Source organism: Brassica oleracea, chromosome C9 (assembly GCF_000695525.1).
Source record: "Brassica oleracea var. oleracea cultivar TO1000 chromosome C9, BOL, whole genome shotgun sequence".
NCBI classification, from domain to species: domain Eukaryota; kingdom Viridiplantae; phylum Streptophyta; class Magnoliopsida; order Brassicales; family Brassicaceae; genus Brassica; species Brassica oleracea.
Window position 1 is genome coordinate 51227438 of NC_027756.1, and position 24421 is coordinate 51251858.

The following is a 24421-nucleotide window of genomic DNA, read 5'->3' on the forward strand; positions in this document are numbered from 1 at the left end:
TAATGTGAGATGCTCGTCTCTCATCCTAACATCACAACCGGCTTCCGTAGCTTGCCCGAGACTAATTATATTGCTTTTCAAGTCTGGTATGTAGTAGACATCAGACAAGATCTTCTTTCCTCCATCTTTAGTGCAAAACAGAATTGAACCTTTTCCTTTTATATCAATGCGTGAATCGTCACCAAACCTTACTTTTCCCGTGATGGATTCATCAATCCGATTGAAGTACTTACGATGTCCAGTCATATGATTACTTACCCCGTTATCTAAGTATCATATGTTATCTTTGCTTATCTCAAACTCTTTAGGATTCACATTCTTTTCGTTAAGATACACTACCTCTTGCATCATTAGCTCCTCTGCCTCCAGTGTACTTTCATCCTTGGTCTCAGTAACTTCTTGTAGCTTTAGGAGACGGTCAGGACACGTTGAAGCATAATGCCCCATCTTGTCACAGCGAAAACATTGTATCTTTGAATAATCGAAGTTCTCGTAGTGACCTGCATTGTATCTTCCTCGTCCTCTTCCGCGGTTATGGTAGCGTCCACCACGTCCACGGCCTCTATAGCTGTTATAACCTTGGTTATACGAGTTTGAGCTAGGTTGAGGCTCATTATTTGCGTACATAAGCTTGCTCTGTGTTTCCTCTGCCTCTTCTTCTTCTTTCACTCGGTCTTCATAAGCCTTCAATCTACCGATGATATCTTCGAATGTAGTGGTTTTAAGATCAAGGACTTGCTCCAATGACGCAACAATATGTATGAACTTCTTTCTTGGGAGGCTAGATAGAAATTTCTTTACGAGCTTCTGTTCTTCAATAGTTTCTCCTAGAGCGGTTGACTTTGATGAGATTTCTGCTAGCTTTCCAACAAAATCATCAATGGTGTCATTCTCTTTCATCTTCAACCTCTCGAATTCTGCCATTAATGTCTGTAACCTTGCTTCACGAACTCGATCTGCTCCCATGTACCTTGATTTTATCGACTCCCAGACCTTCTTTGTTGTATCAAGATCGCCTACTTGCAGCACAAGTACTTCGGGTATGGACTGGAATATTAGGGTTGTGGCCATATCGTTCTTATCTCCGTCATCTGACTCGTTTTCCACAGCATCCCAAACTTTGTGAACTTTCAGCAGCAATTTGATCCTTATTGCCCAGACTGTGTAGTTAGTTGTCGTGAGCATAGGACACTTTATCGTGGAAGAGGAACCTCCTCCATCCTTCGGTTTTGCAATAACAATATCTCCCATGACGTTCTCTTAATCGTTCCTGGTGGCTCTGATGCCAAATATAGTTTGAATTTCTCGATTGTATATGCAAGATCACAATAATAAGAATTTGCTCTCTTATTAATCTTAAGGAAAATCCTCTCAAAACCTTTAGCTCTTTCTCTAACAATCTCAAAACTCTTAAGGAATGCAACAACTCTGCAACTCCTATTTATAAGAATAGATATCTCCTAATCTTACTAGTTAAAGCTTATCTATAAATATTTCCTAATCCTCTTAGTAAACCATATCTCGGTGGGATTAGGATAGCTTATTCTCTAAGCTAATTCAAGCTTATTCCAACAGTTAGCAACTGATGCACGAACACGGATTATTAGCATCTCGTCAAGAAGTCTATTGTATGCTTGTTTTTTATTTGACTTATATACCAAGCACATTGTCGTCTTGTTTATTTTTTGACATAAGAAACCATTTTATTACTTAAATTTGAAGTAGTTTGGATAACTAAACCGGAATATAATAAACAACGAACAAAAAACCGTATGAAAAGACCAAACAATTCTAATTAAGAAACCATCAGTTTCATCATAGTTAATTTAGACATGTTAATATCTTTTTCACCTCTGTCGAGAAAATCGTCCATGAGGCTCTTTTATCATCTCTATCAAGTTTTTATAATCTGTCACAAAATCTTAACATGTCTAATAATGAAACATGTTGTCAATTATTCATCCTGGCGCTTCTAGCTCCGAATCCGAATGCAAAGCGGATTTTAATTCCAATTTATACTTTATGGTATATGCAGTATATAAATAGATTAAACAACGTACTGTATTTGCTTTCTTTTGATCCTTTTCTAATTGCTTAAAACTCTTATAATATTTTCAAATATATACATGGAAGAAGATAAGAAGAATAAATATATATGTGATATACAATTGAGATTTAATTTGTTAGATTTCCAAAATTATCAATCGTAATAGTATACAAAATTATTCTGCTTAACAAGTCGGTGACTGTACGTAACCTATATTGAGTGTGACATGATACAGTATCATCATCATCATTCGGGTTAATTGACGACTAGGACATTGTATCCAAGTTTTATGAGAACGAACTTTCCTTATAGGAAGATCCAAATGAGTAATAATTGTTTATTTAGACAAAGACCCTTATTATGTCTCCTCCTTTACACTTACGTACGTGCAATAATTCAATGGATCTAACAAACTCCAATATTAAAAACAAAAAAAAAAGATAATCTTCCCACAGCATTTCCCAGAAATAAATCAAATTAATATTCTATTTACATCAGTTTAGACCAAAATTAAACCAGAAAACTTACAGAAATAAAAAGGGAGAATGATTAATAAAATCTTTTGAACATCAAGGAGAAGGAGTCCTAGTAGTACTACTTAAACCGATGTCATTGTGTTTTCTTGAAGGACCAGAAGCTGGAACCGGAAACTGACGTGGCAAGAACCCCAAAAACTGTACGTTTTTGTGATCTTCTACTTGATGATGGTGATGATGAGGTGGTGAAACTATGTCGGGTTGTTTGGGTGGTGAACTCGTGTAGAACATGTTCGTAGTTCTAGCTCCATTGCAGCAACTCAAAATAACAAGAAGAAGACCGAGTATAAGGATTGTTCTCCTGAGTTGGTTGGTTCTTGATCTGCGATTTCGAGAAGACATTTTGAAGAATTAAAGATTGGAGGAGACGATGAGAGAAAGTGAGCGCGAGAGAGAGAGAGAGAGTGGGAAAATATTTTGTTTGTTTGAAGGGGTTTTGGGTGGAATTATTTAATATTTAAAGGGGTTTTCTTGGTTGATGGTGAATGGTGATGAATGAAAAAAGGAGGTTGTGAATTGTTGACAGCAAGAAATATGGGCACATCAAGAGACAGAGATAGAATGTGATTGAAAGATTTTGACTTGTGGTTTCTATTCGTATATTTTGTTATTTACTTATGGTTCAATTCGTATGTTCTTTTTATTTACTTAAGGTCTTATTTCGTGTTTGATCAAAAAAAAAGAAGGTCTTATTTCGTACGTGTGTTTCTTTTTTTATGTAAGGAAACTACAGAACTTAAATCCAAACTGATCATGTTTTTCGTAGTTAAGCAAGAAAGCTTACTAATCTGAACAGTCTATTAGGTTTAGCGTTCTTTATAGCTGTCTTTAATTAGGGTTAACGAGTAATGTTTATCACATAGTTCTGAATTTTCTGAATTTCTTTTAACGGGTATCGTCATTGTTGTTTGTTTTTTTATTTCTGTCAATAAGTAATATATTACCATATAAGCGAAATAAAAAAAGGAAGAGGCGTCAAAGAAAGAAGAAAGTGACATAAGAAATAATTAGTGGTGGGTAAGGCAAAGTTTTTTTCACTTTGTATTGTCCAAAACTTATTTTATTTGCTTTAGTGCAATATTGCATGTAAATTACAGTTGGAGGGAGAGGAAAGTGTGGCCGCGGCGGCATGGTTACTTCACTAGATATTAGTCATGTTCTTTTGGTTAACGCTGGCCGCAGCGGCCAGCGGCTGATAAACATAAAAGAAATTAAATAATTAATAGCATCGTTTTTATAGTTTTGGTCGCCGGATTTTCAAAAACATCCGCATCCTTTCACTTTTTTGACGTTAAATTTAATGGCGTCATAAAATTCATACAATTTTCAGTTACCGTGTTCTTAGCGTCCATTTTAACAACAATAAAAGTATGACAACCCGCCCCGTGGGACCCAGGCTCACAGCGCTGCAGCGCACCGACCCCAACCCCTCCATTATGGGAACTACCTGCCCCATAATTAGGTTGTTGGTGAGATTCGAACCCCCGACCTCACCCTTTAACAGCCTTCCCACAAGACAAGCTGTCACCAATTGATCTGCAGGTCAAAAAGTATTGTATGTAAACGATCTCTAACAATTAGTTGAGCTAGCCAACGACGCATTAGCATAGGTACTATTATAGATTGACATGTTACATAACAATCAGTTCGAGTTAGTACATGACTTGACGGTGTCTCAATACAACTACTACGCCACAAGACACGGAGCAACCAATATACTTATATACTGTACATTATTCTACGTTTTTGCCACAAAATATTATCAACTGTTTACCTAGTGAACATTGTTCCTCAATGTAATCTACGTAAAGCTAGGTTTTACCCAATAATGCAAACCTAATGAGTTGTATCCTCTTTCGCGGCATAAATATTGAAGTGGAATTGCCTTTATTACCGACAAGATGTTAGAAGAGAAGAAGGAAACTGAAAATAGAAGGCAACAACAGTAGTTATGCAGAAGAACAACAAATAATAAAAGCTTGTCCTATTCAAATTCCTAAGCACTACTGTGTATCCACACTGTCGAATTCTACTGTTCCAACCCGCAACGTTCGGTCACACGTTTTCTTCAATGCATCACTCTCGTTGAAGTTCTTTCTTTGTTGTTATGTCTACCCTGAGCTCAAAGTATGTAACCAATTGAAATTTTATAATTAGTGTTACTGTCGCAGGTCGGGCCAGAACGTTTTCAATCTACCCCATTTAAACATCAATTTTCTCCTTGGTTCAGTCAAACCAAACTAACGTTTGTTAATTTTTAGTCCCTTAAACCAAATCTCTAATGGGCCGGATTAAATAACCCACTAAGTATTTTTCTTTCTTCTTCACCCTTTTGTGAATTTGTGTTGGCTTCCATGCACAGCAAAATTTTTTAATATAATTTTATATACGAGTTAAATTTTATATTCATATAAAAAATTAAAAATATAATTAAAAAAGTTATAATCAATAAATTTGTTTTCTTGGTAGTTGTTTTGTATATCAGAAACAGATGTATATAAGATTTATTAAGAAAAGATTTGATCCTTGTAAACTTATCTCTTGCAATGTGTGTTTAAGACAAGCACAATCTGCAGCCTACCATCAATGTTTGAATTTGTCAAAGGTTTAAAAATAATTAAAAACCCCCGAAAAAAGGGAAATTACAAAGCAAGAACCCAAATAACACTCCAGGTGATGATGCGCACATCAGTTTTCAATGCTCACATGCGGTGCATATTAGCTCCAACCAATCTAAACCCATCTCCGGCGAGACTGACCCTTCCTCGCAAACCATCATGGCCACGTGGAAAGCCTCCTCCTCCTCCTCCCCAGCAGCCTCTCCTTCCCGTCGTTTCATCTCCTATAGGAGAAGAACCAAAGCTTCACCACCGAGGCGACCCTCCTCCGAATCTCCACCGAGGAAGATGAGATCGATCGCCGATGTAATGGCGAAATCTCCGCCCGTCGTCGAGCAGGAGCAAGACGACGGCTACGGTGACGTCACCTGCGAGAAATGCGACTTGGGAGAAAGAGACGATGAGCTTCTTCTTTGCGACAAATGCGATAAAGGGTTTCACATGAAATGTCTCCGACCGATCGTGGTTCGTGTCCCTGTCGGACCGTGGGTCTGTGCATCGTAAAGAGAAGGCAAGCGGATACTTATCACATCGATTGGATACCAATAAATAACGAGATGAAAGAGATATAATGTTCCATCACGCAATCAAACCAATTGATTGATCTTATTAATAAATCGATGTCTTACTTCATGACTCCTTTTTAGGAAAAGAGGAAAACAATAGTCTGACATTAGGTCCTATTAAAATTCTCCATTTCGGTAGAGAATTAATAGAACCCATCATTGATTTGAGATATTGATAGAGTGAATACCCAGTCTACTTAATGCTAGGCAGAATGAGCATAACGAACTCAGAAATGATATTTTCGTCGTATGAACCTTAAGATGTAGCAAGTTTCATATTTGATTTTTTAATCAGGATATTAGAGACTATATTTAGCTTAAGTTGATCTAGACCAAAAGCAAACCTACGTCAAAAAACCCTTCTTTAGAACACTTTGGTAGTTCTTCTGTATTGTATTAGAATTAAAAAATAATCAATCAGAGTACTTGGAACCATTTCTTATCTTTTTTTTTTAAGAAAAAATATGGTAGACTAACTGATCTTTCTATCAGTTAATGAAAGAGCCCAATGCAAAAAAAAATGCATGTTGGGTCTTTGAAAGAGTTCGAATCATTTTGATAATAATAAGTTCGAGCTCTTTTACCGAGCAGGTCTATTGTTCGAATCCGTATAGCCCTAACTAATAAATGACATTCAAATCCAAATAATTGGATCATTTTTGACTTATTATTGTATTATTTATTTCTAATTGGTTACTTTCAATTTGTTGGTTCATAAAAAAAACTCCCATACCCTAAACCATAAGTCCTGGGGGTCGTTATTTAGATAAGTCCCATACCCTAAACCATACGGAAAACCAAATTTGATTTTAGTGGATCCAATCACTATCTATCGATATATCTAGATAGATACTTATAATTTCGAATAAACGTTTTTTATTCATTCATTTTCATAGTCGTAAGTGGATTTTTTGATACGTCATAATTTTAAAAACGAAGATATTTTTATCAATTTGTTTTATTTTTAAATAAAACATAAAGCAAATTTAAGAAACAGAAATAAAAAAAATTACTAGTTATTAATAATATTAATATTATATTATTAATATGAGAAACTATTAGTAATAGAAACATGGAAATATTAAGTAATAAGTGTACTGAAAATAAGATTACAATCAATAAATCTTAAAAGGAGACGTCTACCACAGCAACCAAACGAAAATAAATGATTTGATTAACCTGAATTTTTGTTTTGACGCAAGAGTTATATATACCTTGCCCAATCCACTCCGATTGGAATTGACTAAGCGGGTATTTTTTCCACATTCATAGGAGTTCGTCTATGTTTCTGCTTTACGAATATGATATTTTCTGGGCATTTTTAATAATATCAAGTGCTATTCCTGTTTTGGCATTTCTAATTTCCGGGGTTTTATCTCCAATTACGAAGGGGCCGGAGAAACTTTCTAGTTATGAATCAGGTATAGAACCGATCGGGGATGCTTGGTTACAATTTAGAATCCGTTATTATATGTTTGCTCTAGTTTTTGTTGTTTTTGATGTTGAAACCGTTTTTCTGTATCCGTGGGCAATGAGTTTCGATGTACTAGGGGTATCCGCTTTTATAGAAGCTTTCATTTTCGTGCTTATCCTAATTCTTGGTTTAGTTTATGCATGGCGAAAAGGAGCGTTGGAATGGTCTTAGTTCGTTTCCTGAATACTTGTACAATAACAATAAAAAAAAAGTAAAAAAAAAACCATTGAAACAATTATGAATTCCATTAAGTTTCCCGTACTTGATCGAACAACAAAAAACTCAGTTATTTCAACTACGTTAAATGATCTTTCAAATTGGTCAAGACTTTCCAGCCTATGGCCGCTTCTTTATGGTACCAGTTGTTGTTTTATTGAATTTGCCTCATTAATAGGCTCCCGATTTGACTTTGATCGTTATGGGCTAGTACCAAGATCAAGTCCTAGACAGGCGGACCTTATTTTAACAGCAGGTACAGTAACAATGAAAATGGCTCCTTCTTTAGTGAGATTATATGAACAAATGCCTGAACCAAAGTATGTTATTGCTATGGGAGCGTGTACAATTACAGGGGGGATGTTCAGTACCGATTCTTATAGTACTGTTCGAGGGGTTGATAAGCTAATTCCTGTAGATGTCTATTTGCCGGGTTGTCCACCTAAACCAGAGGCTGTTATAGACGCTATAACAAAGCTTCGTAAGAAAATAGCTAGAGAAATCTATAAGGATCGAATTAGACCTCAACGGGGTAATCGGTGTTTTACTACCAATCACAAGTTTTTTGTTGTACGCAGTACACAGACTGGAAATTATGATCAAGAATTACTCTATCCACCATCATCTACTTCAGAGATCTCTACTGAAACATTTTTTAAATACAAAAGCCCAGTATCTTCCCACGAATTAGTGAATTAGGGAGGATTTGAGAGAATAAGAAAAAAATCTTCATAAATTAGAACTCATGGTAAATGTGAAATACTTAAATTTATGTAAAAAAGGTGTGGGGTAAATAAAAAAGATGCAGGGCACTTTGTCCGTTTGGCTAGCCAAACGCGGGCTGGTTCATAGATCGTTGGGCTTCGATTACCAAGGAATAGAGACTTTACAAATAAAGCCCGAAGATTGGCATTCTATTGCTGTAATTTTATATGTATATGGTTACAATTATTTACGTTCCCAATGTGCCTATGATGTGGCACCAGGTGGCCTCTTAGCCAGTGTGTATCATCTTACGAGAATAGAATATGGTGTCAATCAAGCGGAAGAAGTTTGCATAAAAGTATTTACTCACATGAGTAATCCCAGAACTCCATCTGTTTTTTTGGGTTTGGAAAAGTACAGATTTTCAAGAATGAGAATCTTATGATATGTTAGGAATCACTTATGATAGCTATCCGCGGCTGAAACGGATCTTAATGCCCAAAAGTTGGATAGAGTGGCCTTTACGTAAGGATTATATTGCCCCCAATTTTTATGAAATACAAGATGCTTATTGAATGATAAAAAATTTGAATGATAAAAATGAGTCTTAGTTTCTACAACTACGGACCTTCGCGGAATATTTTGAATTCGAGTCGTTTTTAGATGTCAAACAAATAGAAGAACTAAGGTCTTATTCATATTATTATAGATAGTTTAATCTCCAATTTGAAAGATATTTTTTTCCTAAAAGCCGAACCAATAGGACGAACTAAAAAAAAAAAGAGTTCTGCATTATGAACTTTGTATTGCGCAAATAACTTAGTCAACTTTAGTCACATAAGTGGGAAAGAATAAATAAGATCGGAAAGCAATACAATAAATGGGTGGGGAGGTTAAAATTCTATTTCTATTGTATCTAATCTAATGAATCTTGGGGGTATTTCTGCCCTTCAACGATAGATACAATAGATATAGATAGATATAAATTTTTTTTTTTACCTTTTTTTAATTCTTTCAACCACAACTTTCCTTTCGAATATGTATTAAGTATAAAATTTTATACATTTTTTTTTGAACGGATGGATCCACAACATGAACAAAAAAAAAGAAGAGAATAAAGGATTATTGCACCTTTTTTTATCTTATGCCAAAAACCAGATTTGAACTGGTGACACGAGGATTTTCAGTCGTCTGCTCTACCAACTGAGCTATCCGGGCAAGTATCATTCTTATTTCGCCATGACCTAGTTCTCTAATTCTCTCATGTTTGAACTTGTCAAAGGTTTAAAAATAAAATAAAATAAACCCGAAAAAAGGGAAAATACAAAGGAAGAACCCAAATAACACTCCAGGTGATGCGCACATCAGTTTTTCAATGCTCACACGCGGTGCACATTAGCTCCAGCCAATCAAAACCCATCTCCGGCGAGACTGACCCTTCCTCGTCAAACCATCATGGCCACGTGGAAAGCCTCCTCCTCCTCCTCCCCAGCAGCCTCTCCTTCCCGTCGTTTCATCTACTATAGGAGAAGAACCAAAGCTTCACCACCGAGGCGACCCTCCTCCGAATCTCCACCGAGGAAGATGAGATCGATCGCCGATGTAATGGCGAAATCTCCGCCCGTCGTCGAGCAGGAGCAAGACGACGGCTACGGTGACGTCACCTGCGAGAAATGCGACTTGGGAGAAAGAGACGATGAGCTTCTTCTCTGCGACAAATGCGATAAAGGGTTTCACATGAAATGTCTCCGACCGATCGTGGTTCGTGTCCCTGTCGGACCGTGGGTCTGTGTCGATTGTTCCGACCAACGACCTGTAAGAAGTAGGGATCTTTTTTTTTTTTTTTTGTCAAAGTTTGTAACTTTCGTATGTTCTTTTATTCAATTTTTGATCTTTTGAATGTTTTTAGGGTTGTCTCAGAAGAAGATTATGCATTTCTTTCGGATTGAAAAGCAAATTGATCAAACGGAGAGATCACAGCTGAGTCAAGGTAAAGGATCTTGAAGAGATGTTTCACTTGATTAACAGTTTAATGAGGATGAAAGAGCTGATCTTTATGGCGCAGCATTGATGAGAATTACTAATACATATATGCTTCATTGATTAATGCATTAGTAAGTGTGTAAACTCAGTTTTAATGGCGTCACTTTGTTGTTTTGAAGAAGAGAGTAGAAAGCACCGGAGACGATCTTGCTCCTTGACAGTGAAGAAGAGGAGGAGAAAGCTATTACCTATGGTTCCATCTGAAGATCCTGAACAGAGATTTGCACAAATGGGCACACTTGCGTCTGCTTTAACAGCATTGGGTATCAAATACAGCGACGACTTGACTTATGTTCCTGGAATGGCTCCTCGGTCTGCTAATCGATCCAAGTTCGAGAAAGGTGGGATGCAGGTAAAAGACAATAAAACTCTTATTTAAAGTTACTTCCCTTAGTAGCTGTTTCTCACGGTTTTTGTTTTCTGCAGGTGCTTTCGAAAGAAGATTTAGAGACATTGGAACTATGTCGAGCTATGTATAGACGAGGAGAATGCCCTCCTCTTGTTGTGGTATTCGATCCACTTGAAGGGTATCTCTAGATTTCATTCGATCAAATCTTCCCTTAATGTCAAAGTATAGCTATAAACATTTTTTTTGTATCCGTGTAATACAGTTACACAGTTGAAGCAGATGGTCCAATTAAGGACTTAACATTCATAGCTGAATATACAGGGGACGTTGATTACCTAAAGAACCGTGAAAATGATGACTGTGACAGCATCATGACTCTCCTTCTATCTGAAGATCCATCGAAAACTCTTGTTATCTGTCCTGACAAGTATGGAAACATATCTCGCTTCATCAGTGGCATCAACAATCACAATAGGTAAAACCAAGATTTAGTATCTTTATACAACCTTTTGGAAATCATCATCTTCATGACATCATTGATGGTTTGCAGGTTTGGTAAGAAGAAGCAGAACTGTAAATGCGTGAGGTACAGCGTGAATGGCGAGTGTCGGGTTCTTCTAGTGGCTACACGTGATATAGCGAAAGGGGAGAGGCTCTATTATGACTACAATGGTTATGAGCATGAGTATCCTACTCACCTTTTCCTCTGATCTTTTTCACTTCAAACAGTTTCACAAGAGTCTCTGGATCAATTGGTCTTTATTTTGTTGCAAATTTACAGATCAAAATTAGAATACTTAGATTTAAACCGCATGGCCTTTACAGAGGTTATGCATTCTTGATTATGAATGTTAGTTATAGACTAATTATAACTTCTATTCCGTTTCAAAATGAAAATTTTAACTATTTTTCGTTGGAGAACTTTGCAAAGTGATATTTTATTTATTCTATGCTTCATCACTATGAAATTTTCATAATATTGAGATTCATAGATATGGTATTACCTCATAGGATCATAAGACCAAACCTATGGTGATTGATCTAAAGCAAGTTTAGACAAGCTCACAAACCAATGTACAAAGATGAGATGCATATTCTGTCTTTATACAAAACGGTAATCGAGCAATATTATCCAGCTAAGTTCTAAGGTTATAGATCCATTTTCTGCTCATAAGGAACGCTCACAATTCTCAGACCCAATTATAAAATTATACAGACTGCCCAAACAGGATTGTTACCTAGAAAGCTATTTGGTATCATGAACATTTTATTACGTCATCTATCTAGGAGTAAAGTAAATGTATTGAGAAAAATATGGATTGACTACGTGGTAGGCATGGGCATTCAGAGTTACGATCGGGTTTTGGTTTTTCGGGTTTATCAACATTAGCCCTATTCGGGACCGGTTCGGGTTCTATCGAATTCGGGTCGGGGTTAGTAAATCTCCAAACAACTGGTATAATCTATTGTACTTTCAGGTTCGGGTCTCAATCGGTTCTTCGATTTAAAAATACATGATTTGTACCTATTTTGTAACTAAAACATATCGGTTCTTCGGATTTAAAATACATGATTTGTACATATTTTAATAGCCAAAACATAAGTAAAATCGATTCAGAAATAAGAAAAAACATCAAACGTGATCATTCACAATCAAGTGAAAGATAAACATAGTTAGTGATAAAAAGAAAACCAAATAAATAAAATCATAAAACAAAATTTAAGTTCTCATGAAATGAGAAACATTATTCAATGAAAACAAAACCAAAATCTAAAAACTTTCGGCTTCAACCGCCACATTTCACCATCAACCTTCATGTAATAGATAATTATTTTAGAAGTTCAATAATATCTTAACGTATTTTAAATACATATTAAGAATTAAGATAATATTTGGTAGCCAAGAAACTAATCCCGCCTTTACCCTGTGGAGACGCCAAGACATTCTTCTCTACAGCTCCATCATGGGATCCATCGAGGTTGCTCGCCAGCCTCTAATCGCAACAGCTACAACAGCGCTCGAAGCTTGGAACCTGCTTGCGTCGAGATATGCCAAGCGGTCATATCAAGCAGCTCAAGCTTTGAGATCAACTATAGTTTTTATTTTTTTATTCTATTTTCATGGGCTTTGATCTTGTTTTTTGTTCAGACGAATGAAGATTTGTTCTTCTTGTCTTCTTGAAAGCTTTGAGACAATAGTGTTTGCCCAACTACTTCAGTTATCTATTTACTTCTATTATAAATGCATCTTTAGAAGAATATTGTCATACGACGATAATGAGCTTAGAGTGAGAGAAGATAAAAATCTCGAGGAAGCAAGCGGAGAAAGAGCATGACTGGTAAAGTAAACAAAACTTAGAGCAAAGAATAAAACATGCATGCACGAAAAAAATTGAAATCCAAACAACTTGAAAAGGAGAAGAAATATAAAATATCAGATAACAATATGTGAAAGCGGAACCAAGGGTCGGCACAAAATGGAACTTGCATTCGACCATTCTCCATAAAAGCTTTCCAGATTCCAACGTCAAGACCTGATGAGTATTGGGTCTTCCATCACGTGACGGGGTCATACGCAACACTTTAAACCGTTTTCCGATCCGATCATACCCAAGGTACGTTGCTGCGATCACTGCGGGGTTACCATTGGGTAAGATGTTTTCTTTAAGAACATTGGGTAAGGTTAGAAACTCTCCAGTGGCAGGGTTACAAATCACCCGCATCTTCCGATGTAATACCAACCCACAGAGTGTTCTAGGGTTATCAAATCCAATATATTCTGGAAAGATAAGCGTTTGATAAGGGGTGGCTACAAGAGAAGAGTTATCGTTTGGATTATGAGGCTGAGGTGCAGAGTATAAGAACAACGTTTTATCAGCTTCTAAGGCGAAAAGGAACCGTGGACGAGTCAAAGACATAGTCAGAAACAAGTCAGTAAAATCAGGACGGCAAAATATGGATGCCAAGAATTTCGAAACGCAACGAAACCTAGCTATAGACTTTGCCGGGACTCTGGAGAATATCTCCATAAGTAGATCATCAGGGATTGGGGGATCTGAGTATTCTCTTACCGAGGTTGCTGATTGTGTTTCATGTCCGGATGTGGTTAATACTAGACCCTTCGAGGACTGCTGCTCCATATTTTTCATCGCTGATGGATTTTACAAACCGTAGAATAGCTTCAGTGCTTAAGACGAATGAAACCGTAGAATTGATTAAACTTTATATGCAACATTCCTAAATGGGCTTTATTGGGGCCGAAACATACTCGGTGAGCTATTACAATCTTTTCACTAAACAAGTTCCTAAACATTTCTTTTGTTTCGGTCTAATACAGTTGCACAGTTGAAGCAGATGGTCCAATTAAGGACTTAACATTCATAGCTGAATATACAGGGGATGTTGACTACTTAAAGAACCGTGAAAATGACGATTGTGACAGCATCATGACTCTCCTTCTATCTGAAGATCCATCGAAAACTCTCGTTATTTGTCCTGACAAGTATGGATACATATCTCGATTCATCAGTGGCATCAACAATCACAACAGGTGAATCAAGATTTAGTATCTTTATACAACCTTTTGGAAATCATCATCATCATCATCACATCACTTGATGATGGCTGCAGGTTTGGTAAGAAGAAGCAGAACTGTAAATGCGTGAGGTACAGCGTGAATGGAGAGTGTCGGGTTCTTCTAGTGGCTACACGCGATATATCGAAAGGGGAGAGGCTCTATTATGACTACAATGGTTATGAGCATGAGTATCCTACTCACCATTTCTTCTGATCTTCTCCACTTCAAAGAGTTTGACAAGACTCTCTGGATCAATTGGTCTTTATTTAGAATACGTAGATTTGAACTGCACAGCCTTTGAAGAGGTTATGCATTCTTGATTATGGAAGTTAGTTATAGACTAATTAGAACTTCTTTGGCAGTACTTCTATTCAATTTCAAAATGAAAATTTTAACTTATTTTTCTTTGGAGAACTTTGCCAAATAATATTTTATTTATTATATACCTCTTACTGTGAATTTCCCATAATATTTGTTTGCACAATGTAAAGCTAAAGAAAATTAAATCTCTGAGACTTGTAGATGAAAGCTTATATAATATCAACACATTAACTACCTATTAAATTAATTGGTTTGTCTAAACCAACAAAATTAGTCAAAAATTGGTTTGTCTAAACCAACAAAGTCACTAAAAAGGTATGGGTATACTTGCAGGCCCAAATATCAGCCCAATACTAAGTTGGGTCAACAACAAATGCTGTGGCATTCATAAGCAAAATCTCATACCAAGGAGCAGTTTTATACCCTCCATTTTCTGCTATAATGGGTGCAACTAAAATACATTTTTCTACAATAAAAACTTTCTGAATACTCAATTCTTTCTCGTTCCATAAATTGTTTACCAATTGCAATGAAAAAAAAAATAAGTATTCCATCTCGTTATATATTATTTTTTTTCATTCTAAAAAAATATTAACATTCTTTTAAAAAATCATTCTACGTAAAAATAGTTTTGGAACAAATGGAATACTAATTTCATTCAATTCGATTTCACTAATTATCATTCATTTAATTCCACTTATTCTTTTTATAAACATCCAGTTACCACCAATATGTTTGACAGAGGCAAACAATAGAGGTTGACCAAAAAAGAGGTAAACCATATAGGCGGCGCTGCGTGGAGGTTGACCGCGGTAAATATTTCCAAAAATCGGTGTAGCTAGGCGTTAACCTGTGTTGACCCGCGTTGCATCGTCTAATTCTCGCGTTGACCGCCTAATTTGCATGCCTTTAGGTGAACCACTTAGAAAGAACCCAAACTGGTTTTACGATTCAAACCTACTCTTCCTTGAAATTAATAACGGTTTTTTCCCTGCTCTTTACCGGTTTCTGCAACCGATCCATCCTCCTCCTGACTTTTAAGGCCCACTCTCAAAGACATTCAAATGATGATGATGTTGTCTACTTCGGTGAAAACTTACAACAACAAACTCTTCTCTAACGTCAAGCAAAAGCCATCATACAGTTCCCCGATCGTCACTAGAAATTCTCCTCCATACTTATTTATAATTTCAACCCAGCATGCTAAACTTTGATAGCTAGATTCAATGATAACTAAGCAAAAAAGCTGCTTTCTTCTATAGTTTGTAATTTTATTATTTTACCTCAATTAGTCATAAAGATCTGAAACTTCAATTGATACAAAGTAATACGAATGCAAGTTTGGATATCTTTGTTTTAAAAACTTTATCAACTAACAAACAACCCTTTTTTAGTCTTGACTTGATTCAACCAGACATCTTCCACTCATCCCCTTGAATAAAGTTAGCCACCGAGTACATATCGACATGCTCGTCCGGAATCACACTGCTCCATGAAACCCTTTTTGACCTATCAGATCCCGGACCCGTGTTCTTAGATTCACCGTAATAAAGCGTCTTGAGCGACAAATCCCCGCTCCAAGGTAACCACCCATCGGAATTAATCAAAGCCTCTAAATTACACCCAATAAACACAGTCCTAGAGTAATCTTTCCACGGCCTTCCCAAGTAGCTCTTATGCACCTTAGGGTTGGCCTTATAAAGCTTCATGTACTCATCCGTTCCGGTTATCGAACAGTTCAAGAACACGAACCCCGTGGACTGCGCCGGGTCAACTCTTCCTTGGGCAGTGACGGCGTTATTCTCACCTTTCTCGGGTTTAAGTTGACGCGGCGCGATTAGGATCTCGCAGTCTTGGAAGATAGACGCTGCGTTTCCGAAAATGAAGTCAACGTTTCCTTGGATACGGCATTTTTTGTAGAACTGACGAAGGCCATGGACATAGAGTGTGTCTTGGTTCCCAAGGAACTCACAGTTCTCGAGCAGAGAAAAATCGCTGTCTGATCTAAACGCAACCGCTTGGTGAGTGTCTGGTCCCGCCGTGTTCTGAAACGTTATATCACGTGCCATGAATCCATCTCCTACCACTCCTATCAAACCAAACATGTAACAGTATGTTATAATTTTTTTAAACTATCATTTTTTTTGTTGTTTTTAACATCAAGAAGATGTTTACTCATAATCCATTGGCTTATAATAAGAAAAACTTACCAACAGTTGCAGTGTTGTATGTGGTGATACCAGGCATACCGGCGTTTAAAGATCCTGTAATGACGGTTTTGCCCATACCGTCTCCGATGAAGACAACGTTCTTCTTCTCAAACGGAACCGTAACTGTCTCCTCATACACTCCTTCGTTAATCTTTATAACAAACTTACGCGCTCCGTTGTTATCAGGCGCAGCGTTTACGGCATCCTGCACCGTCTTGTAACGGCATTTTCCGTTTTTACACACCGTAACGTCTTCTTTTAAACCCGAAGGGAAGCCCAAACTCGGCCCAGCACCCACCTTAGGCCCACCAGTCTTATCCCAGAACCCGTCTCGTTCCGTTGCCGGAGGAGTCCACGAGGCGACGTTGTCACCGAAGTTATCGTACGATACCATCATGCTAAGAGCGTTACTGGTGACGTTGATGAGCCCGTTGAGAAACGACATCGTTTCAGCGACTTGGTTCGTGTCGTTGACGTATTTGAGCGCGGACCATGAGTCGTACTGGTAGACGAGAGCAGCGCTCATCCAAGCGCGAGCGTCTTTAATTTTGCCACGTGTCAGAGCTTGATCCGTCGAGTTGGTGCGGCGCTCGGAGTAAGTGAGTAGCTGGAGGCACGTCTTCGCGGCGTTGGTGCGGTTTAGATTGCCTGCGGAGGCGTCCAGGATAGACTTCACTTTCGACTGAGCGGTTTTGAGGTTTTCTAAAGAGAGGGAGATCGCTGAGTGGATGATCTGTGATGGGTTAGGAATCGAAGGGACTAGACCCGGTTTGGATAGAGAAGAGACGCAGAGGTCTGGGTAGCGAGTGGCGTTGCATGCGAGACGGATCTGTGCGGAGGGAGTGAGCGGAGGAGTTTGGTGTTGACGGGAGGAGGAAGATGGAGAGGCGAAGAGGAAGAGGGAGAAGAGAAGGGTGAGAATGGGTGACATGATGGCGATGATGGAGTAGTTTCGAATAAGCCATTAGAGAACCCCGTGTGTATATATGTGTTTATGGGAATGATAAAAAAAAATATATTGTTTTCTTAATTTGGAAAAAAATATCAGAAAATTAAATATTGATTACAGTTACAGATACCATTAGAGTTACGGAGATGATAGAGATTAGAATGAATTATATTGTTTTCTGAAATTGGAAAAGAATGTCAGAAAATAAATATTGATTACAGTCACACATACCATTATTGATTACAGTCACATAGGGGTGTCAATTCGGGCTGGCCCGGTCCGGTCCAGCCCAAACCCGCTAAGCCCGTAAATATTTGAGTCCGGCCCGAAAATAATTTGGGCCTAGAATTCAAAGCCCGGCCCGGTCTTTATAGGGCTACAGGGCCTTTCGGGCTTTTGTGGGCTTTTCGAAAAATAATTTGTCATTGTCATTTCCATCGTTTTAATACATGTGAATTTTCATTAAAAAAAAGAGTTTCATTTTTAAAAAATAAAAAAAAAGTATAAAGTGAGTTTAAAATTTTCTTGTCTATCACAAATTTTTTATTTTTTCGTATGTTTTAAAAATATTTTATACACAAACCAAATTTAATAAGATTTAAATAATCAAATATCAATTAAAACAAAAAATATAAGAGAACAAAATTTATGATAAACATGGTCAAACGTTTTATACTTTATATTTTGAAAATAAAAACATGTTGTACATGAAAGAAAAATGTACTTTTGTAAAATTTAAAATGTAACACTTGTAATGATGAAACAATAAAGTGCATTAAAAACTTTTATATTTGCTTTATTAGAATTTAGATAAAAATATTAAAATAATATATCAATACTAATAATAGTTTCGATTACAAGAAAGAAGGATAATATTTACGCTAAATTATAAATTTCGGGTTTTCGGGCCGGCCCTACCCCAAACGGACTTAAGCCCAAAATACTCAAAGCCCAAATGGGCTTAGCCCGAAAGGCCCAATTTTTTTTGGGCTTATAAAGCTAAGCCCAAACCCGGTAATTTTTAAGGCTGGGCGGGCTCGGACTACGGGCTTCTGTCCTAATTGACATGTCTACAGTCACACATACTATTAGAGTTATGGAGATGATAGAGATTGGAATTTTGTGGGTTGACCTTCTTTTAAAGTACGGTTTAATTAGGAAGGAAAGGTGATGAGGTTATCCGGGTTGGTATTTGGTTATCATCTGTTTAATGTTGATGTCTACTGTTGAGCTCTATTGATCTGATTTTGGGGTTGTTAGGCCACCATTATCGCCGTTTCCAAAAGAAGTTTCTACATGATTTTAGTGTGTGGACCCCACTTGTTTTTTTAAAAACGGTCCCAAAGTGAAGGATCGGTCTTGGGCCGGTTTTTGTACTCTTTGCAGGCCTCACCGACACGTGTTAGCCCGCGATTGGTTCAATTTTTTTTTAAAGACAAAAAAAAATCGAAAAAAAAGAAAATTTTTAAGGACCCCATATCGGTATCATGAGATAATCATGATTTTATGTATTGTTGTTTTTCTTCGTTCATTTTTCTACATTTCTCTAGCTTTGAAATTGTAGACTAGTTTTGGACAATTTTAACATGAATAATAGCATCTCCTAAACATTATTTGACAACTTATTTGCCACATATCATTTTTGTAATCACTTTCACAAAAAATATGACATGTCTACTAAAATTAATAACATTATTATAACTAAATATGACATGGAAAATTACATCTAATGTCAATTTATATTTTTGCTAAACTTTTTATAATATGGTAATAATTCATATATTATATTTAATATTGATTTATATTTTTAGTAGACTTTTAAAATATGATAGTAACTCATACATTATCACTAATATATATATATATATATATTCAAATATGACATTACAATATGGTAATAACTCATACATTATCACTATTTCTTATACAATATTTATCAATAAAAAATTTCAAAATTTTCTACATTTTTTTAAAAAATTATAAAATTTTAATTGTAATATTATTAGTTTATTTTATATATCAACAAATTTTATAAATACTGTTTAGTTTAATTTTTGATATTTATACAATTTATATATCAATTTTTTTTATTATTTTTATACAAGTTGACTTAATATCTTTAACCAAAATAAATAGATTAAAGACTAATTGGTCATTTTATTAACAGATAGAACGAGCTTAGGCAATCGAATCCAGCACCACCTCAACTACCACACTCCACAACGAGTGCCGTTGGACCCATAAGCAAAATCATATCAAGATGCAGTTTCCCTACCATCATTGTTTTTTTGCTATACATAATATGTTGGACATGATCAACCGGTCTCGAGAGGCTATTTATGCCCAACAGTAAAAGTTTTTGTCGTCCTCTTTCTTGTACAAGATTAGGTTAGAGTTCGTGATCAATCATCTCTTATATGCATGGCCCTATGATTCACCAAACATTAGAATTATGTGCCTAATACATGGACACCTACCCGAAATGCATGTCTTTAGGTGAACCACTTAAAAAGAACCCTAACAGACTAAATCTAAACTGGTTTACCACTGTAACCTACTCTTCTTTGAAATTAAACGGTCAGCTCTCAAAAACATTCAAATGATGATGTCTACTTCCTTGAAAACTTACAACAACAAACTCTTCTTTAACGTCAAGCAAAAAACCATCATACGCTTCCCCGGTCGTCACTAGAAATTATCCTCCATACTCTCATTTAATTACAATCCACATGCTAAACGTTGATAGCTAGATTTAGTGATAACTACGCAAAAAAAAGCTGCTTCCTTCTATAGTTTGTAACTTTATTATTTTACCGCAATAAGAGCAACCCCAACGGTAAATCTCTTACTTAAGGGTTTTCTTTTTTTTTTTTAACTTCGAAAGGCTCAAGGCCAAAGCAATAATGTCTGGAAACAAAACCAAAACAACAAACATACGAGCAACCAACAATAACTCGATCTTAAAGGAAATACCTACTAATCAATGACCAGAATCTCTAAGCGAAATTTTGTCTATATTTTAATGTTAATGAATTATTGAATTTATGTTTTAATGGTTTTGGGGAATTCAGCCATTTAAAAGCAAACATGTGGCATGTAGGTTTTATGTTAGTATCTAAAGTTTAGTGTTAAAAAAACTATTGTGCCTCTCTCTTTTTTTTTTTAATTTGTACTAGTTGATGTCCCGCAACTTGTGCGGATTAATATATAAATACATCTAACAATTTTTAATTCTATTTTTTTTTTTAATAAAATAATAATAATTAAATTAGATACAAATTTTAAATTATGATAAATTATAAAATTTCAATATTCATATTGGTAATCAATTTATTAAATTGTATTATTTTGTTTCATATTTTTATTTATGTGACGCAGATTTTGGAATCTTTTTTTATAGTAATAACTAAATTAGGAAATTTTGTATGTGAAATTAACACATATTGTATTTGGACTGAAAAGAAATCGTGTGGTACTATAAGGATTATAAAAAATCACAAATATAAAACATTAACAAATAACAATATTTTAGGAGTGTTCAATCTGGTAAAACCAAACTATTCAAAACTGAACCAAACCGAAATAGATAAAATAGTATGGATTTGGAAGTACCGAGGATGTTATGTTTAGAAAACATCAGTATATGAATATATTTCAATATACTAAGGGATCAAACCGAATAAACAAAAGAAATCGATTAATTCGAATATATTAGTATACTTATATATAAATTTTATAATAATATGTATTTGATCAATATTTTCAGTAAAAATCAGAAAAATTAGCTATAATACTAGTCATTAAAATTATAAAATGAGAGAAAGGTAATGATGATATTATCGGTATATATTGTTAATATCTATTTATTAATCATGATAAGTGTATATTAAAATATATTTTTAAAAAAAATTAGTATATATATATTGGTAATATATTTTATGTTTATTAATTATTTTAAATATCATGATAAATATATAGATATCAAAATAAATAAATTAAATAATAATATTAATTAAACTAATGATTTATCATATAACTATGGAAAAGATGAAAAATAAGCAAATTAACTAAACTGATTAATTCAGATATATTAGTATACTTATATATAAATTTTATAATAATCTGTATTTGATCAATATTTTCAGTAAAAATCAGAAAAATTAGCTATAATACTAGTCATTAAAATTATAAAATGAGAGAAAGGTAATGATGATATTATCGGTATATATTGTTAATATATTTATTATATATTAAAATATATTTTTTTAAAATATTAGTATATATATCGGTAAAATAGGTTCATGTTTATCATGATTTTAAATATCATGATAAATATATAGATATAAAAAATATAATATTATTAATTAAACTAATGATTTATCATAAAATCATGGAAAATATGACAAGTAAACAAATTAACTAAAATCATGGAGAATATGACAAATAAGCTAAATCACTTCATAAATAATAGTATATAGATTTTCTTTTAATGCTTAGAGATCCAATAAACATCTCCCGTTGGAGATGCTCTAAGTCATAAAGATCTGAAACTTCAATTGATACAACTAAAACGTATGCAAAAGTTTGGATATCTTTGTTTTAAAAACTTTATCAACTAACGAACAACCCTTTTTAGTCTTGACTTGATTCAACCAGACTTTGGCCACTCCTCTGCTTGAATAAAGTTAGCCACCGAGTACATATCAACATGCTCGTCTGGAATCTCACTGCTCCATGAAACCCTTTTTGACCTATCAGATCCCGGACCCGTGTTCTTAGATTCACCGTAATAAAGTGTCTTAAGCGACAAATCCCCGCTCCAAGGTAACCACCCATCAGGATTAATCAAAGCCCCTAAATTGCAGCCTATAAACACAGTCCTAGAGTAATCTTTCCATGGCCTTCCCAAGTAGCTCTTATGCACCTTAGGGTTAGCTTTATACAGCTTCATATACTCATCCGTTCCGGTTATCGAACAGTTCAAAAACACGAACCCCGTGGACTGCGCCGGGTCGATTCTTCCTTGGGCAGTGACGGCATTATTCTCACCCTTCTCGGGTTGAAGCTGACGCGGTGCGATTAGAATCTCGCAGTCTTGGAAGACAGACGCTGCGTTTCCGAAAATGAAGTCAACGTTTCCTTGGATACGACATTTTTTGTAGAACTGACGAAGGCCATGGACATAGAGTGTGTCTTGGTTCCCGAGGAAATCACAGTTCTCGAGCAGAGAAAAGTCGCTGTCGGATCTAAACGCAACCGCTTGGTGTGTGTCTGGTCCCGCCGTGTTTTGGAACGTTATGTCACGTGCCATGAATCCATCTCCTAACACTCCTATCAAACCAAACACGTAACACTGTTAATAAAAATATCAAAAGTGAATATTTTTTAAAAAATTTATTTAGTATACAAATACAGAAACGCATATATATTAGCAATAAATTCCGAATACTTATTGAACGTAAAATTCATTTGATACATATTCTTTCACGTGCCATGTGATAATATTTATCAATGTAGCTTATTTTATGTACAAGTATATTTCAACGTTTATTGTCAATACATATATTATGTTACTTACCGACAGTTGCGGTGTCGAACGTGGTGATCCCCAGCATACCGGCGTTCAAAGATCCTGTAATAACCGTTTTGCCTATACCGTCTCCGATGAAGACAACGTTCTTCTTGTCAAACGGAACCGTGACGGTCTCCTCATACACTCCTTCGTTAATCTTTATAACAAACTTACGCACTCCGTTGTTATCAGGCGCCGCGTTAACTGCATCCTGCACCGTCTGGTAACGGCATTTTCCGTTTTTGCACACCGTAACGTCTTCTTTTAAACCCGAAGGGAAGCCCAAAGTCGGCCCAGCACCCACCTTTGGCCCACCAGTCTTATCCCAGAACCCGTCTCTTTCCGTTGCCGGAGGAGTCCACGAGGAGACGTTGTCTCCGAAGTTATCGTACGATACCATCATGCTAAGAGCGTTACTGGTGACGTTGATGAATTCGTTGAGAGACGACATCGTTTCAACGACTTCCTTCGTGCCGTTGACGTATTTGAGAGGGGACCGTGAGACGAGAGCAGCGCTCATCCAAGCGCGAGCGTCTTTGATTTTTCCACGTGTCAGAGCTTGATACGTAGCTCGGGTGCGGTGCAGAGAGTAAGAGAGTTGCTGGAGGTACTTGTTCGCGGCGTTGGTGCGGTTCAGATTACCTACGGACGCGTCCAGGATAGACTTCACTTCAGATTGAGCGGTTTTGAGGTTTTCTAAAGAGACGGAGATCGCTGAGTGGATGATCTGTGATGGGTTAGGGTTCGAAGGGACTTGACCCGGTTTAGATAGAGAAGAGACGCAGACGTCAGGGTAGCGAGTGGCTTTGCATGCGAGACGTATCCGTGCGGCGGGAGGGGGCGAGGGACTGAGGGGAGGAGGAGTTTGGTGGTGACCTGAGGAGGTAGATGGAGAGGTGAAGAGCAAGAGAGAGAAGAGAAGGATGATAATGGATGACATGATGGCGATGATGACTAAGAAGTAGTTTCGAATAAGCCATTAGAGAACCGTGTGTTTATATACTTATTTTTGGGTTCACCAACCAATAAGATTGTGTTATTTTATATTTGATATCTTTTAAAAAAGGAAACAAAATATTATCAAATTATATTATCTTTTTTAAACTAATAGGTAAAAAAAAAAATAGTAGTAATTACAAAAAAAAATATTTTTAACGTCGTCAGCGAAACATTAAACCCTAAATCCTAATCCCTAAACCATAAATCCTAAACCCTAAACCCTTGGGTAAACCCTAAAC

The 24421-nt window shown here is 36.1% G+C and overlaps 7 protein-coding genes and 1 non-coding gene across 9 annotated transcripts; 2 read left to right on the top strand and 6 right to left on the bottom strand.

The window, feature by feature from the left end:
* Positions 1 to 273: 273 nt before the first annotated feature.
* Positions 274 to 1251, bottom strand: LOC106315297. The gene has a single exon (XM_013753033.1). The coding sequence runs from the start codon at positions 1249 to 1251 to the stop codon at positions 274 to 276; it is 978 nt and encodes a 325-aa protein (XP_013608487.1).
* A 1166-nt stretch (positions 1252 to 2417) lies between these two features.
* On the bottom strand, positions 2418 to 3020 carry LOC106317076 (protein IDA-LIKE 3-like). Its single transcript, XM_013754937.1, has one exon. The coding sequence runs from the start codon at positions 2923 to 2925 to the stop codon at positions 2617 to 2619; it is 309 nt and encodes a 102-aa protein (XP_013610391.1). The 5' UTR covers positions 2926 to 3020; the 3' UTR covers positions 2418 to 2616.
* A 2340-nt stretch (positions 3021 to 5360) lies between these two features.
* On the top strand, positions 5361 to 5705 carry LOC106315298 (histone-lysine N-methyltransferase ATXR5-like). Its single transcript, XM_013753034.1, has one exon. It carries the CDS (start codon positions 5361 to 5363, stop codon positions 5703 to 5705), a length of 345 nt encoding a protein of 114 aa, XP_013608488.1.
* Positions 5706 to 9307: 3602 nt separating this feature from the next.
* Positions 9308 to 9380, bottom strand: TRNAF-GAA. Its single transcript has one exon. It is a non-coding gene; the product is annotated as a tRNA-Phe (tRNA).
* Positions 9381 to 9466: 86 nt separating this feature from the next.
* LOC106319327 (histone-lysine N-methyltransferase ATXR5-like) lies at positions 9467 to 11435 on the top strand. 2 transcript variants are annotated; one of them, XM_013757614.1, is made up of 6 exons: positions 9467 to 9984; positions 10072 to 10152; positions 10325 to 10557; positions 10632 to 10732; positions 10817 to 11029; positions 11105 to 11435. In XM_013757614.1, the coding sequence occupies exons 1-6, from the start codon at positions 9618 to 9620 to the stop codon at positions 11262 to 11264; spliced, it is 1155 nt and encodes a 384-aa protein (XP_013613068.1). In that variant the 5' UTR covers positions 9467 to 9617; the 3' UTR covers positions 11265 to 11435. The 2 variants fall into 2 exon arrangements, with proteins under 2 accessions (XP_013613068.1, XP_013613069.1); XM_013757615.1 differs by having other exon boundaries at positions 9469 to 9984; positions 10328 to 10557; positions 11105 to 11434.
* Positions 11436 to 12837: 1402 nt separating this feature from the next.
* LOC106315299 (putative F-box protein At1g53360) lies at positions 12838 to 13727 on the bottom strand. The gene is made up of 2 exons (XM_013753037.1): positions 12998 to 13727; positions 12838 to 12890 (listed from the first exon to the last, which is right to left on the bottom strand). Exons 1-2 carry the CDS (start codon positions 13701 to 13703, stop codon positions 12838 to 12840), a joined length of 759 nt encoding a protein of 252 aa, XP_013608491.1. The 5' UTR covers positions 13704 to 13727.
* Positions 13728 to 15713: 1986 nt separating this feature from the next.
* On the bottom strand, positions 15714 to 17626 carry LOC106316280 (probable pectinesterase/pectinesterase inhibitor 51). Its single transcript, XM_013754156.1, has 2 exons — positions 16663 to 17626; positions 15714 to 16541 (listed from the first exon to the last, which is right to left on the bottom strand). The coding sequence occupies exons 1-2, from the start codon at positions 17591 to 17593 to the stop codon at positions 15859 to 15861; spliced, it is 1614 nt and encodes a 537-aa protein (XP_013609610.1). The 5' UTR covers positions 17594 to 17626; the 3' UTR covers positions 15714 to 15858.
* A 4429-nt stretch (positions 17627 to 22055) lies between these two features.
* Positions 22056 to 24135, bottom strand: LOC106316826 (probable pectinesterase/pectinesterase inhibitor 51). Its single transcript, XM_013754693.1, has 2 exons — positions 23190 to 24135; positions 22056 to 22942 (listed from the first exon to the last, which is right to left on the bottom strand). Exons 1-2 carry the CDS (start codon positions 24121 to 24123, stop codon positions 22260 to 22262), a joined length of 1617 nt encoding a protein of 538 aa, XP_013610147.1. The 5' UTR covers positions 24124 to 24135; the 3' UTR covers positions 22056 to 22259.
* Positions 24136 to 24421: the final 286 nt, after the last annotated feature.

Bases quoted from the DNA above. Each gene is read 5' to 3' on its own strand.
- LOC106315297 (XM_013753033.1), bottom strand. From the start codon at position 1,251: ATGGGAGATATTGTTATTGCAAAACCGAAGGATGGAGGAGGTTCCTCT.
- LOC106317076 (XM_013754937.1), bottom strand. From the start codon at position 2,925: ATGTCTTCTCGAAATCGCAGATCAAGAACCAACCAACTCAGGAGAACA.
- LOC106315298 (XM_013753034.1), top strand. From the start codon at position 5,361: ATGGCCACGTGGAAAGCCTCCTCCTCCTCCTCCCCAGCAGCCTCTCCT.
- LOC106319327 (XM_013757614.1), top strand. From the start codon at position 9,618: ATGGCCACGTGGAAAGCCTCCTCCTCCTCCTCCCCAGCAGCCTCTCCT. The intron at 10,153-10,324 runs GTAAAGGATCTT...GTTGTTTTGAAG, and splicing joins GAGATCACAGCTGAGTCAAG to AAGAGAGTAGAAAGCACCGG. The intron at 11,030-11,104 runs GTAAAACCAAGA...GATGGTTTGCAG, and splicing joins GGCATCAACAATCACAATAG to GTTTGGTAAGAAGAAGCAGA.
- LOC106315299 (XM_013753037.1), bottom strand. From the start codon at position 13,703: ATGAAAAATATGGAGCAGCAGTCCTCGAAGGGTCTAGTATTAACCACA. The intron at 12,891-12,997 runs GTTATCTGATAT...TTACTTTACCAG, and splicing joins TGGTTCCGCTTTCACATATT to TCATGCTCTTTCTCCGCTTG.
- LOC106316280 (XM_013754156.1), bottom strand. From the start codon at position 17,593: ATGTCACCCATTCTCACCCTTCTCTTCTCCCTCTTCCTCTTCGCCTCT. The intron at 16,542-16,662 runs GTAAGTTTTTCT...TTGGTTTGATAG, and splicing joins ATACAACACTGCAACTGTTG to GAGTGGTAGGAGATGGATTC.
- LOC106316826 (XM_013754693.1), bottom strand. From the start codon at position 24,123: ATGTCATCCATTATCATCCTTCTCTTCTCTCTCTTGCTCTTCACCTCT. The intron at 22,943-23,189 runs GTAAGTAACATA...TTGGTTTGATAG, and splicing joins GTTCGACACCGCAACTGTCG to GAGTGTTAGGAGATGGATTC.